Source organism: Trachymyrmex septentrionalis, unplaced genomic scaffold (assembly GCF_001594115.1).
Source record: "Trachymyrmex septentrionalis isolate Tsep2-gDNA-1 unplaced genomic scaffold, Tsep1.0 scaffold16, whole genome shotgun sequence".
Lineage (NCBI taxonomy): Eukaryota > Metazoa > Arthropoda > Insecta > Hymenoptera > Formicidae > Trachymyrmex > Trachymyrmex septentrionalis.
The window spans coordinates 507560-526994 of NW_017304758.1; the positions used below are offsets into that span (position 1 = coordinate 507560).

General features: G+C 30.5%; 2 protein-coding genes across 2 annotated transcripts; both read right to left on the reverse strand.

The window, feature by feature from the left end:
• Positions 1–6: 6 nt before the first annotated feature.
• On the reverse strand, positions 7–9907 carry LOC108745992. Its single transcript, XM_018482449.1, has 4 exons — positions 9822–9907; positions 6126–6572; positions 4905–5326; positions 7–909 (listed from the first exon to the last, which is right to left on the reverse strand). Exons 2-4 carry the CDS (start codon positions 6559–6561, stop codon positions 697–699), a joined length of 1071 nt encoding a protein of 356 aa, XP_018337951.1. The 5' UTR covers positions 6562–6572; positions 9822–9907; the 3' UTR covers positions 7–696.
• Positions 9908–10641: 734 nt separating this feature from the next.
• LOC108745939 (probable methylmalonate-semialdehyde dehydrogenase [acylating], mitochondrial) lies at positions 10642–17396 on the reverse strand. The gene is made up of 8 exons (XM_018482364.1): positions 17292–17396; positions 15312–15381; positions 14343–14542; positions 13921–13999; positions 13248–13615; positions 12269–12697; positions 11269–11547; positions 10642–10921 (listed from the first exon to the last, which is right to left on the reverse strand). Exons 1-8 carry the CDS (start codon positions 17322–17324, stop codon positions 10820–10822), a joined length of 1560 nt encoding a protein of 519 aa, XP_018337866.1. The 5' UTR covers positions 17325–17396; the 3' UTR covers positions 10642–10819.
• Between the last annotated feature and the right edge of the window lie 2039 nt (positions 17397–19435).

Genomic DNA, 19435 nt, shown 5'->3' on the forward strand with positions numbered 1-19435 from the left:
ATGGTGGGTTTGTAAAACCTGCCGTGTCTTATCGCAAACTTATATAATAAATAACAAAACTTTCTTTACGATCAAGCAACTTTTTCATTCAATTAGTTCGATTATCGCAAAATAACGCCATATCGATATCGTTATATAATTATGTCGTAATAATTGAACTATACTGCAGTTGCAACAAATATAACTGGTCGTTTGCTAATTTATTGACGAGCATGTTAATCGAACACTCAAACAAAAACGCGAAGAATGATATCGTACAACATGATTGTTTCTGCTTTCGCGAAAAAAACTTCTTCCAGTGAGAAATGACAGTCAATTAAATGTCCAATCGACATCGAGTTGATGTCGAAATTGTATCGATTTGATATAAATTTAATGAGTCATTTCTCACTGGGCTGTTCAAAAATCTGCCTTGGCATAAAGATAAACGTATGCACGTAACAGCAACGCAATGAGCAGTCTCGCAGGAAACGAATCTCAGGCGGGATAATCACGTTGTTTGTGCATTCGTACTGCGAATTCTCTACAGCTGGCTACATCGCATCGTAAAAAAATCCTTCTCGTATCTCGCCCGCGTTTATTGATCTTCTAACTTCCGAACGTGGAAGACATCTAAGCCTAAAACCGACGTGTATTTGTAAAAATAGGCAAGTCTTACGCGCGCTATGTACGGGTGCGTCGTGCTCGTCGCCAGGATTACTCTTTTTCTTCGATCTCTTGGCTCTCCGCGCCCAGCAGAGTCGATTCGTGCTCCTCGACCTCTGGCTCCTCAATGTTCTGTCCTGCACGTCTAATCGCTTTACGTGCACCACGTTGCACGTGAATCATTAGAGCGATTAGACCACACGCCGTTGCACACATTCCTCCAAAGATTGCATAAACTGTTATCATTGGTATGTGGTTCACGGCCTGCAAATTCAATGAAACGATATTATTTGCACGGCAATATCTGTAATATACTCATCTCTATTGTGCGATCATAAGTTAAAAAGTGTTAATTTACTGTCTCATGTTTCTGCATTCATTATATGGAATATTTTTATTCAGCTAAAATAAAATATCTTATATCAAATGTTTCTTTTCTTACACATATTTTATTTTTCATAATGTATTAAGGCTCCTATTCACTTATCACGATTATCTCGATTATTATGACGATGCGAGAAAATGCGCAAAAGTTTGTACAAAATACGTTAAAATGAAAATATGTTTTAATAAAACAACACTTATAATCAATATTATTCTTATAAAATATATCGAAAACTTTTCTTTTGTAACGTTAATTAATAAACAATCATATATATTTGGAAATAAATTTTATATATAATCAAAAACAAAATAAGTTATGTTTACAGTTATGATAACTGTTAAATTAATAATATATAGAAATAAATGTAGACAGGACGATTTTGCTGAAATATTTAAAAATTTCAATCTATGGCACACACTTTATTCGTATGTGCATTCATCATTCATTCGATGACGTAACATCCTAAGACAGGATAGGGTCTATTTCTCGGCTCTCATGAAATTTTAAATTTTTCTTTGCGCAATTAAATGTTAGCCTAATATCCAAACTTCTAATCTGAGGGATCTATACATACATCCACTGATATATAGGACCCACAGTTTAAGCCGAATCCTAACAGCACTGGTTGATAGTCAAAGATCTTTTAATCACTAGATGAAGTCATTTTCGGCTCCTTAAACGTGAAAAATTGTATATGTGGGCGCAGATGGGATCTACAGACCGCGAGTCAATCGCACCGAGCGGCAAACCACTAGATGCTTAAATATTTAAAAATTAGCTATATATATTGTAAATACAAATTTTAAAATAATGTTGTTAAACCATCAAAATAATTATGTAGGATATTCAAGCATAATGAACAATGCTGCATAAAATTGTGATATTCTAACGACCAATTGTTTGAAGATCCTACATAACTATTTTCATAATTTAACAAAATTACTTTTCGATTTAAATTATATCTAGATAAATTTTTATATAAGATGCTTCAGAAAAATCGTTCTTTTCCTTATAATTTAATTCCTCTCTAAAACAAAAAGTTTTCGATATATTTTATAAATCTATTCTATCAAATGCAAATGTTATTTTATTGAAAAATATATATATTTAAATATATTTTTTGCAAATACTTTTGTTGAGTTTTCTGACGTCACAATTTGAGATAATAGTTGTGAGTCAGGAGCATTAATAAAATTAATATTGACAACAATATTAGTTTAATCAGCAGTATGCACTAATTTCTTAACGTGTAAAATATTTATATAAAAAAATAGAAACCAGAATTAAGATAAAATGTTAAGGGAAACCATAGATAATATCTATTTAAAAAGTGCAAATTAGGTCACAGTGAATAAAGAAAATCATATCTTATAATTATTAAATCGCGCTTTTAAATATCTCTATTTTGGTGTTAACAAATATTATTAAATAAATCATCCTTTGAAATCGATTATTTTAATTTGTTATTAGGTCAATTGTCGACCTATGCATGGCTTTGCGTGTACGATAATACGTTTTCGCCAACTCCTATTGGCCATCGGCGCAATAACCTGCTTGAAATTCTGATTTGTGCATCCCGTAATGTACGGAATTCACGATAGTGTGCCGTTTAATACCACTGAGCCTCTGTCTGAACAGCTATTTGCGTCCGTCCGTTTATGGAATTTGATTTAATATTTTCATCGAGACATGTAGTAATCTATTACACGTTTCCACATGTAAAATACTCACGAGCAATTCAGTAAATTGAAAATATCTGAATAAAGTATGTGTAAAATAATAATCCCCATATTTTTCTAAAGACATATACGTTTTCGTAATGTGCTGAAATAATAATTTCGTATCGGTAAACTTTAATTTTTTTAAGAATAAAATGCTCTTTTATCTCACAAAAATGTTATAAACTTTATAACATATATTCATTATCTTTTATATTGCATTTTTTAAATAAAGAAGCTGGCTTATGATTTTGCGATCTTTATCAATGCGCCCGTATAACATCGCGATATAATCTATGCTATTCCTTATCCATCGAGAAATGAATATTCATCAGAAAATGTTGCTACTCTCTGTTACCCCAGTTACCGCTTAATATGCAAAATACAAACTGGTAGACGCCGCTGCATCCGATATAACTACCAAGTCGGATACCGGTAAATATATGAATTAGCAGGTACTCAAGATTCTATTAATCCCCCTGTGCATCCTGACGCTGGTATTTTCAATTCCACGGTAAATTAAGCACTCCGTCCGTAAAAGGTATTCTGCGCGGAAACGTGTTGTAAAATGAAGCGCCTTACTATGTATTGTATACAATTTATGAAAATTGGATAAAGCGAAAGGATTTTACTCGGCGAGCAGCTCGATAAGTCTGATTAAATATATAACAACAACGCAAAAGCCCGAAATATATGCAAGAGCCGTTGAGTGAACGCGAAAATATTTGACGAAAATATATTTCGACAAAAATATCGCGTACACTATTTTTCTTGATGGTGAATTTTTAACGGGGAAGTTATCTTTTCAATGAATGAATTTTTATTAATTGTAAAACGCATTCTCTTAGCAAAAGTAAAAACTTTATCTTTTTTTTTTTTGCAAAATTACACTATGTATAATTTTGAAGAGAGAAAACTAATTCCATCTCTTTTATAAACACTTAACGTATTTTGCGCGATTGCTTTTTCCTAATAACGTACGTGTAGTCTGCGCAAAATCTTCAAGTGCAGCGCAAGCGTTCTTATCTCAAGCAACGAGTAAGCATTTATCGGCTCAAGGGAGAACACGCGGCTTTTATATTGATTGGCCGAGGTCGATGTTTTAAGAAAACAGCTTTTTCCTCTCCCGTGAAACTTCATTTGTGCGAAAATCTTTTGTGCGAGATAAAAAAAATGGAAGCAATGGAAGAAGAATTACACCTCCATACATACATATGTATAAATAAAATATAACAATGATATCATGAGATATTTTTATAAAATAGCAGAAAATGTTGTGCATGACGTCACGTTCTGCAATTCTCCAAGAAAGAAGTCAAAGGTACGATTGCTGTCCCGACGGGAAGCATGTGAGAAAAATAAAGGTTCCATGCGATTTCTCGTCCGCTTTTAGATTCACGAGCACGCTCTGCCTATCGATCGGACAGAGTGCTTCAGTTTTAAATGTCTTTGGTGCAACGCGGTCAATATTTATGCAGAATATAAAATTTTGAATTAACGGTCAGATGATTGCTAAATACGGAAATAATGCAAAAATAATATACTTGCCAATCCAGAGATATAAAATTACTTTACTAAATATTTTAAATTGTACTTTAAAATAATAACGGTAGTAACGAAATGAATTTTTAGATCGGATTGATAAATTTAAAGAAACATAGAAAATAAAACATTCCTAATGAAGATTGAAATGAAAAAATCTTGAAATTGTTGTTGATGGTTGAAAAAGTAATTAAAAGTTTCTTTCTCTCTTTCTTTTTTCTGCCTTTTTAAAGAGCACTTACTTTAAATGGAAAACGAATAAGAATTATACATGATAATATATGTATGTATGTAAATACGTGTAAGATAGAAGAAAATGTTGAATTAGCAAGATTTAAAGGATTTCACCCAAATAAAATTAAAACAATTAGTAAAAAATGCAAAAATTGTAGAACAAACATGCAAGAAGAAAAGCTTATATAAGAAGATGCTTTAGAAAGTATTTCCGGGAAGAAGGAAAAGCAAGACGCGCGAGGAAATGACGAGTTAGCAATTTTTGCATAGGTAATTCGAGTGATCGATGCACTCCATCAAAATGCAGGACACTCCAGATCCCCTTGAACGCAATTCTCCGAGAACGTATGAGCGCTCGATCGAAAAATACGAGCACTTACGAACACTTTCCACGTCTTGACGTCGGAATCGGAGGGCTCGCCGAGGAACCACTTCTGGGGCCAGGGTTTTATCGTGCCTTCCGGCGTTTTGAATATCAAGCCCTCGAGACTCAGCCCACTCGCGAGGACGCTGGTGGCGATGTTGCCTTTCTTATAGGAGGCTATGCCCGCCTTCACGTACATCTGTGGTATGGTTTCGTTCTCTCGCAACTTCAGGGTCACTCTCGGCATTTTGGGCTTTTTGGACGTGCTCACTGTTTTTGTGTCCTCCGTCGTACCGCTCGAGAACACTTTCGATGTCGTCGACGATGTTGAGAAGATCGTTGTCGATGCCGATGGTAGAGCGGAAGTTGTTGTCATTTGATGATCCCTCGTCGACGTTTCCATGCTCGAAATCACTTGTGTACTTATTTCCGGTGTGTCTGAAAAGAGAGAATTGTCTGAACCTACGTAGTCGGACATCGGCTTAGTTGGAAGACTGATAACAGAGCATCTCGATGAATTATGTTATGGCTCCAATATTTATGTAAAGCTGGAATCTTATTTTACGCCCGTCATTTGCACGTTTTATCTCGGTATTCCGAGATATCCTATGAGGGGAAATTAAATTTTATGCTTGATCTCATAATGTTCATCTTGATTTAAGAAAACAAAGAAAAAAGAGCATTCGTAAACAAACAAACAAAATTACTTTATAATATAATATTATTTTAAATATAATAATTAAAAATATATATTTATCATTATTAATAATATTGCTTTAAATAGTATTTTACTTCAAAATAGCAACAAAAAAGAATATTAAAAAAAGATTATTGATTTTGATATCCTGGATACGATAAACTATAAAGTTGTTATAAACTTCGTAGGAGGCGTTTAAGGAACATTTCGAAAATTGAATAAAAACATTGAAATTTGAATCTCATGTTCAATTTTTTGAGGTATTTTCTATTGGCTCCGAACTTTTTATTAATATTCCAGGAGGTCAAAATCTATATAAAAAAAACACTATTCCTCTTACTTACATTTTTTCGGCAAAACTCAGCAGCTTTTTAACATCTTTCTTTATTTTTATAAAAATAGGTCATATTCTTTAATTATAAATATCCATTTTCTCTATCTGTTATTATTTAAAATCGAAATATCGAAGATCTCAATATTTTTGTAACATGTTATCATCTGCATCGCCTCTTCCTCAAGAATTTTTAAATAAAATAATACCTGCTAAAGTAGCGTCATCAACCATAGCCTCCTCCTCTTCTTCCTCACCCCGGAGAATTACATTGAAAGAGGTCGTGCCATCCTCAAGGTCTTTTCTCCTTGTGACCTCGGTTGTCGATATCGAGGAAATCTTGCCTCTGTTTTTACTCTCACTGACGTTCTTCGTTTGGTTTCTTGACGTGTTCCTGACCGGCTCTACCCGGCTAATCGCGCGCATTGTGCTGGCGAAGAGGTTGTGATCATTCTGATTCATCAAGAACGGCGTGGCCACGCAAGACAATATGATCAGCACCATTATAGTGGCCATCGTGTACTTGATAATCCTCGGCCGAGGCTTACTGGAAGCCTGCTGGAATCCGCCAGACGAGAACTGATCCGTCTGCGGTAGTATCGTGTACTGCAGACTGGCATCGCCTTTCCGCACCGTTTTGTACATAATTATTCAACCTGTCGGGATAGAAATCTTGTTAGAAATACACGGCGGCGATTCCTCAGCCGGCCGGAAATATATGATTCTGTCAACCGAACGGTCTCTCGTATTTATTTTCGCGAGCATTCGCACAGCGTGGGATTCTACTATAATCCGAATATTCAGTTTTATTGAGGAACAATAGTGGAATTAGTCGCCAATTTATAGCATTTAAATTAAAATGTATTCTGACAACGAAAATTAAATTAAATGTATATTTTACATATAGGAAATTTTAAACTGCACAAAAAAAATATTTAAAAAATTAATAAACTACCTTATATATTTAAACGGTATATACGGTTTTTTCGGAAAATTTAATGGGCTCTTAGATAACAATTTATAAAATAAATTGTAACATAATATTTATGTAAAATCAATTTTGCATAAAGTAACTAGCAGTGATTTTATTTATTTATACATCGTTCTATATTATACAATAAATTATTTACATATAATCATGCATCGCAATTTATCGATTCATTTCTGCATTCCTCAATGCAAAACAACATTCAGTGACGCATCATAATAAAGTTATCATGACCATATCTATTTTTTTATGACGATTTATGTCCGTGCAGATATTACTTACAATTTATAGTGCTTATATAATTTATAGTGCAGATTTAGGAATCTATTTTACAATCGGTATAATTTTGATATTTATCTAATAAAGAATTAGATACAAAATACGAAGCAAAGGAAATATTAGAAATAGAGTCTTTTACGGAATAGAGATAAAAACACACGTGACGTGAAATAATTCGTCCCTCGTTGAATCGTCACGAAATCAAGTTGCGACCAAGAAAATTCCATCAGTGAAAGAACACAGCTCTAGGCCAAACTACATTATAAAAGACATTTTTATAGGAAGAAGTTGTAAGCACCCTTTGTCTAACCTCCACTTGAAAGAATCGCATTTGGAATTAAAACTCTATTCTTATTAATTCCAAGTTTCTATTCTCCGAGGAACAACACAATAGTATAATTTCTTGTTGATTTCTTATACTCATAAATTAAATTGTGACTAAATATCACTATAAGTTTTATAGAAGTATTAAATGTAGTATTAAATGCAAGAGTTTTATAGATGTATAAATGCGAGAAAGAGAGAGATAAAATGTTTAAACAACGTTATCACGTACTAATTAATTTTTGTTTACCAAAAACTGCGATAAAAATCTAAGAGATATTTGTGATAATTTATTAAATTCTTAAAAAATAATTAAAAAAATAATTCTCTCTAAAATCTCTAAAATAATTAAAAAAAGAAACGTTGTTGCCAAGTTTTGTATAATTTTTCTGTCAAGTCCTCTCTCTTCATTTTATTCTTACATCTTTAATGTAGCAATTTGTTATGCAAGATAATGTCCACGTAGAAAAATGTCGCCTAAATATCAATTTTAAATGCAATATTGTATGTAAAAATAGATTTTTGTAAACTTAAAGAAAAAGTAATGATGAAAGAAAAAGTAATGATGAAAGAAAAAGATACATAAACAGAAACAAATTTTCTAGCTATGTAAGTGTTTCCAAAATACAGGTTTCGTATGTATCAGAATGGAATATTTTCTTATTAAAAATTCTTAATATTTTGTATATTACACGTGATGGTAAGTCCAAAAGTCGAAATCAGACTTTTTACTCGTCAAATTGCTTTAACAACGAGCTATCTAGTCCTTTTTCCTAGCGTCACTTTTCCATTTCATACATAATTATTCAAACTGTCAGAAAAAATCTCGTGCTGTAAAGCGAAAGATAGGCGATGGAGTGGTGTGTTTGTGCGGTGTATAAGCTGTCAAAGTCGCCAGTGATTAAATAACGCTCTTTAGCAGAAAACTGTTTGCAAATAGTAATGTTAATCAGTTTTGAGATTACAACTTTTTTCAAACAGTGAAGAGTTAATGAATATATTAAAAACTTTAATTAACACCTGTAAATCAAAACGATATTTTTCTACGTGAACATTTTCTTGCATAATAAACTGTATTAAAGATGTATTAAGAATAAAATGAAGAGAGAGGACTTGACAGAAAAATTATACAAAACTTTGCAACTGTTTTCTTTTTTTTAATTACTTTATAAGAATTTTATAAAGTTATTATGAATATCTCTTAGATTTTTATTGCAGTTTTTGATAAACAAAAATTTAGTTAGCACGAATGGAATAAATTAAATGGTATTAAAAAGTAGAAATATTTTTCTATTTCTAGAAATAATTAAAAAAATTTTATTATAAAACAGTTAATATTGCCATTTTACCGCGATAGGTGCTATTAAAAGTTTTGCGAGTCTTGAATTTGCAATAAAGTTGGTCGTTTATGAACTTCAATTATAAACAATGTTTAATTAAAATATACAAAGCACAGTGAAAATGAAAAGCATTTGAATTAGCTCACACACAATAAGTATTTGACATTTAAATGCTGTATTGTTCAATGCATATCAACAAGTTTGAAGATTCGAGAGGTTAAAACTGAAATATTTGCGATTAATATCTCTGATTTAACGAGTACTTGACATGTATAATCGAAAATAAAATTTGCAATAAAAAAATGTATGAGCATCACTGTGTACTTGATTAAGCATTTCTCTCTTGCAAATATTTGTACAATAATTGTTTTATAAAAAATTGTTTATCAATATTTAAAAAAATTATATTAAAATAATAATATAAATAATAATTTGTGCAAAAATAAATTTGAATATAAAACTTAATATTATTGCTAATAAAGATCTTGTAATACCATTTGATCTTGTAAAACATATTTAAATTCTATTTTATCATATAACGATCATAGAGATAAGCATACTTGCAGTCACGATACGCTATTAATACTACGATAAAACATAATTCTGACGAATAAACACGACACGTCGGAAATTAGATCTAAAACGATCAATTACATTTAGCTTAACCGGTGCCGACGCTGACGATGGCTTGTTTAAAAAATTACCGAAAGGTTATCGAGCGCTATCGAGCGAAAGAAATCAACGGTCAACGCTCAATATTTTCGAGTAATTAACAATTCTTAACGTCACTGCACACCGAATATTTAACTGCGTGAACAATTTCGATAAAATATCAATAGCCTTTCACGCGGAAGACGGATAAATTATTTTCGACACTGTTTCTCTGTCGAATAAAGCTGATCCTCGCGAGAGAAGCGAAAAACAGGGGAGGAAGGAAGCCAGAATTGCGACTACAGATGTGTCGATGTACTCACGATATGTGAACGGTAGTCAGAGGGTTTTCTCTTGATTTCCCAACCGGTCTGGAGTGTCGGTGCATACACGACAATCCGGGACAGGCAGAACCTCGCCTGTGAGGGAAACTCAGCTGGAAAATGCGCAGATGCAACCCTCGACGACGATGACGGGGTGCACGCGTCGGCGCGTACACCGCTCCTGACTGCCGGAAGTTGGTTCGAATATCGCTGAGAGACGGATTTTTGCACGCGTTTGTGAGACTAAAGGTTCAAGGACGAATCGGACAGTGTTGACCGTGAACTTCTTTCGGTGTTAATATCATCGAATTTTAGGCATATTTTCACTCGGTATCGACCATGCGCGGTTACTAAGAAAGGGTTAATCGATAGGAGAAAAATTGTACGTTTATTGTTTCCTATTATACGAATTCAGCACAGTTAAATTAGTGCATTGCTTAAAAAGAATTAAAGAGATTTAAAATTCATTAAGGCTTACTGCATAAATAATATTTATTTCTTATTAAATGTTTATTAGCAAATGAATTTTTTTATAACTACACTTTTATTTATAACTACACTTTAGAATTTTTCATTTTGGAGATATTATTATTTTGTAAGGAAACAATTTTATTACCTTTTAAATAAGGTTTTTAACATAATAATGAGAATATAATATATTTGAATATATTATACAGATATAGTTGCATGAATTGTTTGTTAAATTTTCTACTATATATAATGTCTTATAATTAATGCAATCAAATTTTTATTTTTAAGGCATAAATAAAAGATTGATATATATACTACACTTTATTGGTATAAAAAAATATATGTTTATCTAGGCTTAGACCATAAAAATATAATCATTTGTAGGAACAAATTTGTACACAACAATGGAAGACATTGTTTATAACTGCGTTTATAACCGCAGAATTAAGTTTTATATGTTCTTACTCATGAAATTTTGGAACATAGTGAAGTTGAGTGAAGTTTTGGTATATCGTAAAATCACAGCCTCATTGCATAGTTGGCATTGCCGTCGACGATGCGATATCGGTAGCATCACTTGATCTCCACAGCTGTGTTATTGTCTTCGTTTGCGTATGGAAATTTACCCCCTAAAATATGAGATTAATAAAGAAATGCACATTACTATATTATTATATTATACATCTTAATTATTTGTTCAAAAGAACTCTACTTATTTACTATTTACAATCATATTATAATATAGTGCAAATACAAAAAATTATTTATTAAATAAATTTTAACTTTGCAAGAATAAGATATATTTTTATTCGTCATATTGTTTTAGCTATTTTTTTATTACTTTTTATTTGTTTTAATTAACTTAAATAACTATAATTATAATAAAAAAAGTTATTGTAAAGAGTTACAAGTATGATATATTTGGATAAATGGATTGATTCATCAAATAAAAGCACGCAAAGTTACATGTACTCACGTATTTTCCATAAAAGTTCATATCGCCGAGGAAGGAACCTTTATTGCCAGTGAAACTGAACATCGGTAAGGGGACGGGTATGGGAACGTTAATGCCAACTTGGCCGGCTTCGATTCTGTTCACGAATGCCCTGGCTGTCGCCCCATTTGTCGTGAAAACTGCCGTGCCATTGCCATAAGGATTTTTATTAATGATGTCGATGGCCTCATCGGTAGTATCAGCAAACATGCACGATAAAACGGGTCCGAATATTTCTTCTGTGTAACACTTCATTGTAGGCTGTAACATGCATAAATATCATGTCGTCTATGAGTTAAATTAAATGGAATAACGTGAAGAATTGAGTTAAAATATAACATTAATTAAAATACAATACGATTTTAAATAATAATTTTAAATAATAATAAATAAATGATATGAATTTTTAGACTAATGAGAATAAATCTAATTAAATGAGAGGAATCTTCGGAATATTCGGTCGAAGCGATTTTTAATATTTAAATACATTATAGGCATTTCTTGTGTAAATTTATATAAATTTTGATTCTACATACGTGCACTGAAATCTTTTTTCAGAAGAATTAGAATAGTAATATCACGTATTAGATTGTACAAGAAATTTAATAAGTGACATTGTTATTCTGGTTTTTTTCATGAATGCGTTTTAAGACAGAAAAAGATAAATTTCGACGCGCGGTATGCAGATTCAGAATGTATATAAATTTACACAAAATATATATATTTAAACACTAAGATCCTTCGATTGAATATAGTATTTCTCTCATTTAATGACTTAAAATATTATAAATTTTAGATAACAAAATTTATTCAATAGATGAAACTTTTGTTTATAGATATGAAGCTATAGATAAAGAATTATTTAATTTAATTAATTTTTTATTTAAGAGAATATACAAATAAACTCTCTCATAGATAGTTTATTGTTTATTCTCCTTGTTAGACTTTATTAATTCTTGAACTATTAGTATAACTATTTTACCTTAACATCAGTTAACACTGTGGGTCCGACAAAGTTCCCATTTTCAAAGCCGGACACAACGATACCTCTTCCATCGAGAGACAATTTCGCACCTTCTTTAACACCTGATTCGACCAACTCGTTGATCCTCTGCTTTGCCTGTGGTGATATAACAGGTCCTAGATCTGTGCCGGGCACATGACCGGCATTTACCTTTAACTTCTTCGCTGCTTCTACTAGTTCGGGTATCCATTCCTTAGATTTTCCTACGAAAATGGCCACCGAGAGCGCCATGCATCGCTGTCCGGCGGCGCCGAAAGCCGCCCCGGTAATTTGCGATAATGTTTTGTTCTTATTCGCGTCTGGCAGGACAATGCAATGATTTTTAGCGCCCATATTGCACTGTACTCTTTTTCCGTGCGCGCTACTCTGCTTGTAAATATACTTGCCCTGAAAATTACAAAATTCATTGATTTTTTTTATTAGTCGTATCATCATATTGTCTGATTACATCTAATTTTCATTAGGAACGTTTTTAATATAAATTTTATACAAAAAGTATATTTTTTTAATAAGATTGAACGTTTAATAAAAATAAGTTACAGTTAGGATTTTATTAAATTTTTAATAAAAGCAAAAAAAGGAAAAGCGCTCGATCTAGGTGATAGCGCAGTTCATACACGGAAAGAACGACTTTTCCAAAGTACCTAAAAATTTATAGATAATAGATATAAATCTGCAAATTTTGTTGGATCATTAAAATAATTTATGTAGGATGCTTTTTTTTTAAACTATGTATGATAGTTGGTAGACTATCAAAACTTTTTGCAGCATTGCTCATTGTGCTTGAACTACGTCCTACGTAGTTATTTTGATATATTTCAACAAAATTATTTCCAGATTTGTATCTAGCTAAATTTGTAAATACATTAGTAAAATCATTCTTTCTGTGCACGATTTCGATTTCCGATTTTGTTTTTTTTTTTTTCTCTTTATTTACCGCCTGATCAGAACCGACAAACGAGACGGCCTTGATATCGGGATGCTCGCAGATGAAATCCACAGCTGCATGTTGACCGTGTATTACATTTAAAAGGCCAGCTGGTGCACCGGCTTTCGTAAAGAGATCAGCGAGGATCATGGATGCACCTGGTACCCGCTCCGACGGTTTCAGGATAGCGGCATTCCCGCATGCGACCGATATCGGAAACGACCAAAGTGGTATCATGGCGGGAAAGTTGAAGGGACAAATGGATGCAGTAACACCGAGGGGTACTTTGTACGAGATAATATCCATGTCCGTGGCGATGTTGGTCGTAGATTCTCCCATTTGGAGCATCGGAATCGACGTGCATGCATCGACAACCTCTGCCACCGCATAGTTAAAAATCAATCGATATATCCACGCAGTACCAATTATAATTATTAATCGTGATTATAATTTTAAATATTATAATTACATTTTGCATAATTTTAATCTATCTATTTCTTTTAAATTAAAATTAAAATGATATTCGTGTATATCAGAATAATTCTTTTATATTCATTTAATATTTCTTCATTTTTATTCAACAATTTCGAACTAAATCATTAAAAAACGAATTAAATAATAAATTAGAGCATTGCCCAATCTATATAATAATACAGATAACAATTTAACACGATATACTTACGAAGACCTCGAAGCACATCTCCTTCCGCGTCAGCCAAAGTCTTTCCATTTTCTTTCACGAGATTCGCCGCAATTTCTTTCTATGGACAGATGGAATATCATAAAAGAATAAGATAAAAACGAATAAGACATGAAGATATAATGAAATATATGTAATAAAATATTTGCAATGTCGAGAACGTTATTACTTAGTAGCAAAGGTTCGCGCGGTTCGACGATTGTCATTTATGCAATAATAAACTGTCATCGTATTACTGGATTCTTCAACTTTGCCATGCTCATTATTTTATCTTTATTATCTTTGATTCAAATATATGTTATCATCTCTCTTTAACATTTTTTATTTTTTGAAAATAATATTAATTAATTCGTGAAATAATTTAGAATGTTGGCTTAGAATTTAGAATGTATTGATAAACTGACCGAGTGTTCGCGAATAAGAGCTTGGTACTTTAGCATCAAATTTTGTCTCGTTAGCACGCTGGTATGTCGCCACTTCTCGTATGCTTTTCGTGCACTCTGTACCGCACTCTCCATTTCGTCTCTCGTGCATTTTGGAGTACGATACAGCAATTGATTCGTTGCTGGATCGTGGACATTCGTGAACTCTGTGGCCTTTGAATCTAAAAAAAAATTGCAAATTATAAAATAAAAATTATTTATGTATAAATTACTGTAAAATTAAAATAATTGAATATATAATATATATAATTTATGTTGAAATAATTTAAAATAAATAATTAATTGACGTATAATAAAACTTTTATGCAATATATACAGTAATTCTATTTTACCAATATATTAATTATTTACCTAACAAGAACGATTTAATTATTACGATATTATAACGACTTAATCTAATTTAATTATTGACGTTTATACTTCTGATATTTTTTAAATAAATATCTATGTAATTTATAGATAGATTTACATCATTGTAATAACATAAAGTGCATTTTACTTGAAGAGTTTTAGATATATCATCTTCAACTGGTTTCATTTCACAAATGAATATTCTTTCGTAGGTTTGTCTGTCTGTGATATATTTTGTTATAAATATTATTTAAATTGCATTTTGTCTTGAATATGTCAATATATTATCAATACGAAAATAAAGTTTAAATTAAAAATAAGTTCAAATTAAAATTAACAATAAATTTGAATTGAAAAATTGTAATCAATTAAATCAATTTCTGAAGAATTTTATTATTTTTTTGTATTATTTTTAGAAAAGGATATGAAGCTATAATAATATTTAACAATATTTGAAAATAAACTTTTCACGTGAAAAAATTTCGTTTTTATAATATAAGCAAGAGAGAGAGAGAGAAATACAAAAAATATTCAATTGGTAAGAATATAAAGAATTTAAATATTTATAATAATATTTACCTACGAATTGTCCATCGATATACATTTTAACCATCGGAGTAGCATTGCTGTAGGATCTCGTAAATCGTGTCTGAAATATTTTTAATAACTAATTGGTACAAAAAATATTATATCATATTTTTGTTTAAATAATTTTTCCGTATGCACTAATATATATAATTCATGCATATATTCTATTAGATATTGATTTAGAGCTATTAATAGCAGATAACATTATTTCAAATGTGAATATTTTTTTCGTTATTTTTTTTGGAACGTTATTTTTTGCGATTTTATTTACAAATTGTGTGATCGTATGATTAATATATGCATTGATAAGTTAGTAAAGCTACGTCATTCGATATCTGAATACTTTTAAATGGCAAGCAAATCTATACGATAGCACTGTTTTCGAGTTAATAAATATATGACGATTCATATTTGTCGGCAACTGTTTCATTTATACTACACGTAGTTTAGAAGCGTAAAAATCATGATTAATATTATTCTCCTCTTACGAACATCATAGTCATCCGAGGATCAATTGGTTAGACAATTGTCACTTTGTACATTTTATTAACACGTTGATGCATCCCACACGATCGAGATAATGTAAAAAGAATTTGCATTCTTAAACAGAATGTAACAATATATTTTATTTTAAACAAAGTAATTAAATAACCTAATTTATTTAATTCAAATTTCATAAATATCAAATATATTTTAACGAGAAGATAACGATATGATATGATACGTTCTCTTTCGAAAACAGAATTATAATTATTAATATCTCGAATATAAACTAAAGTTTTTTAAAATTATTTTTTTATTTGGGGTATTGCCTTCAAAGCGATATAGTTTTAACTTTTAACACAATATACAAGTATATTTTATATTATTTTATATAACAATAATTCACATTTAAACATTTTTCTGGGTTATCGAATTACAAATGCTTCAGCTACATGCTTATAATATTTTGATAAGCGCATTCTTTCGTTTAGATAGCTATTGCGGAAGCGTTTACACCACACACGAAGACTGTTTTTATAGAATATTTTAAAAAATCAGAATATTTAATAAAATTTATAGATTTAGAAATTAATTAAAAACTAATTACAATATATTTATTGTTTTATAGATAGATTTAATATATTAAAAATAATGTTTATTTAAAAAATCGATTTTCATAAACTATAGCACGACCAACACGTTATGCGTCAGCAAACACGTTATAACGTCAGTGATATGTCATTATAATAAATTAGCATCTGGCATACATACTGATTTTTCTTTTCTTATTCTAATGCCCGTATTATTGTCAGACTTTGTCAAACTTAAAACTTACTTAAACTTAAATTTATCTTTAGGTGCTCAGTGACCAATGAAATAATTCATAGAGCATCTAAAGATAAATTTAAGGAAGCCTTAAATATAAAGCCTGACTATGAATACGGGCCTATGACTGTAAGCATAATAATAAAGGTCAAAGTATTTCCTCGATAATATAAATTATACAGTAAGCTAACAATCTGCTTTATGTCTATCTTTGGATTTATTAATTAACTAATTACAAATTTTATACAAAGTATAAAAATGTATTTAATGGTTTAAAAAATTATAATAATTATTAACACAATGGTGCCAAATAGGAAGTAATAAAGACAAATGTCACTTTACAGTTTCTTCAATATTCATATCGGTCTATCAGAAGCACTCGTTAGATATTCGTTGTCGCGAATGTAGAAGTAATTAATTAGGTTTACACGCGCACACTAAAATAAAATCATCGGAGTATGATGTGCACAAAACAATTTGTAAACAATTGATTTTCGCGCTAACGAAGCTCTCGCAGTTCGACGGATATCCACTAGATGGTCAGATTTCCTGCACAAATACATTCAAATGCAGCCTGCAGCTGTAACGCGACAAATTTTTAAAGAGAAGCGTGCGAAATGACAGTCAGCGTACCGATCGTGACAGCGATGAATGTATTCGTACCTCACACTTGGCGATTCTCGTGAGGAGCGCCATGCTTTCAGTTAACACGTTCAACAGAGCAGCTTGTGTGGAACTGAATGATTCGTATCGAAAAAATGGCCTTGCATTTAACCGACGTGGCACATGATGTTTTCCGACAAGATAGTACATGTTTGTTTAATACGTCTTGCGCGATCGATATCTTTGTAGTGCGATGAGTCGAACCTAATGACTCGAATCACTTGAAGGAAAGTGGTTAAGAATTGTCGATCTAATAAATATTTTAATTGACCAAACAATTAGTTTGCAATACGATTTTATATCGATTAATTTTTATTTAACAAGAAATCAGCGAATTTGCAAATATTTATTACTTATTTTATTACTGCAGATTTTAGATATGATAGATTTAAAAGAATTATCTTTAGAAATTTATTCCTGTTTTAAAAAAATGTGTAGTTTAATATTTAAAATTTAAGTATACCTAAAAAATGCTAATGTTAAAAGGAAAAAGAAAATGCTATAAAGTGATATATCCAAATAGAAGAAACTCAATTATTAAAACTAATATTTTATTAATAAATTTATGGAAAACATTTTTCTAAAAGAATTGTTAAATTAAAAACTTATTTACAAAAATATCTTTATTTTTTTTGTAGTATTACAGTTGATAAATATATAATTAATTTTTTATATAATTTTAATTTAAAAAATGTAAACAATATAAATCTAAACTTATTTAAGTATCATCTTTATCGATTAAGATGGAATCCTATAAAGACCAGTTGTTGGAAACTTAATATCTACACGAAGCAGACATTACTGGACTTTTATTCGGTGTCTCAGATGTCGCTGCTATGTTGTATTGAACAGCTAATAAATGCACAAATTTTTATAAATTATCTAATTTTATTACATACTTTAATTAATTTGTAATTTCAGACGCATATTCAAAATGCAATTGGATTTAACTAAAGCTATGATTAATTCATACAGTTTTAATATTTTATATATAAAATAATGGATTATAAAAATATTCAATAGAAAATAAAGCCCATAATTAAAGCTGGATCTTTAGTGCTTAAATAATTTAGTGAATTTATATACTTTTTTTTTAATTTATATATATTTTATAAAAATGTTACAACAAGAGATGTTAAAAGAAAAGATTTTAACGTTTTATTAATTATGAATTATAATATATCATAAAATTATATTTAATACTCATATTATTCCTAGCAAAACATTGAAGTAACACATGTCATTTTTCTAATATTAACTTATATTATTAATTGAGCTTTATAGAATGCAAGCGATATCTTACATGCTTACATGATTACACATTGAATAAAAAATTATTTAATATACACATTATAAAATATATTATATACAATAGATTACAAGCACCTCTCGAGCAAGAAGGTAATTTATTGTTAGAAGAGCTTTAAAAATACCATATAAAAAGTGTTCAGAAATAAAATAATTTACAAACCTTATAAGATTTAAATACTTACGTGATATTTTATTGTCGACTTTTTTGCGAAGATCTTCGAGATCCATATGTCAAAATGATTAATTAAAATGAGAGTAAAAATATTGTAAACAATACTTTTTTGTTCACGTTTATGTTAAATTGTGCGATCAACAGTGCGTGTTTGGAGTATTGATGGCAAAAACTGAGCTAATGATTACTGTCGTACACGTCATGTGATTATATGGGACTTGATTGGCGGACAATTATTGGAGGCAATGAAGTCCTACCCGTTATGCTAAAGTAGATACTCCGCTCGACTGTCTACTTGCACACATGCATGATTTCTAGATCACGTCGGCATGCAGTGTAATGTGCAAGGAAAGTGAAATGCCCTGAAAACCCATCTCGCAAACACAAACTATGCATTTCTCGTTAGTAATAATTAAATTTAGTGGTAAAACTCGTTATATTAGAAATTATGAATCAGATTACAATTAAGCAATTTTTAACTTTCTAGATTTCCTTTGTAGATCTCTTCTCTAATTCCACTTATTGTAGAAATATTTATTTATATTTCTACAGATTTCGTACAATCTTAAAAGTTACATTTTTATTATTTTTAAGAGCATCAATAATTTACATATATTAAATAATAATATAGGTACTATATATATATATATATATTGAATTA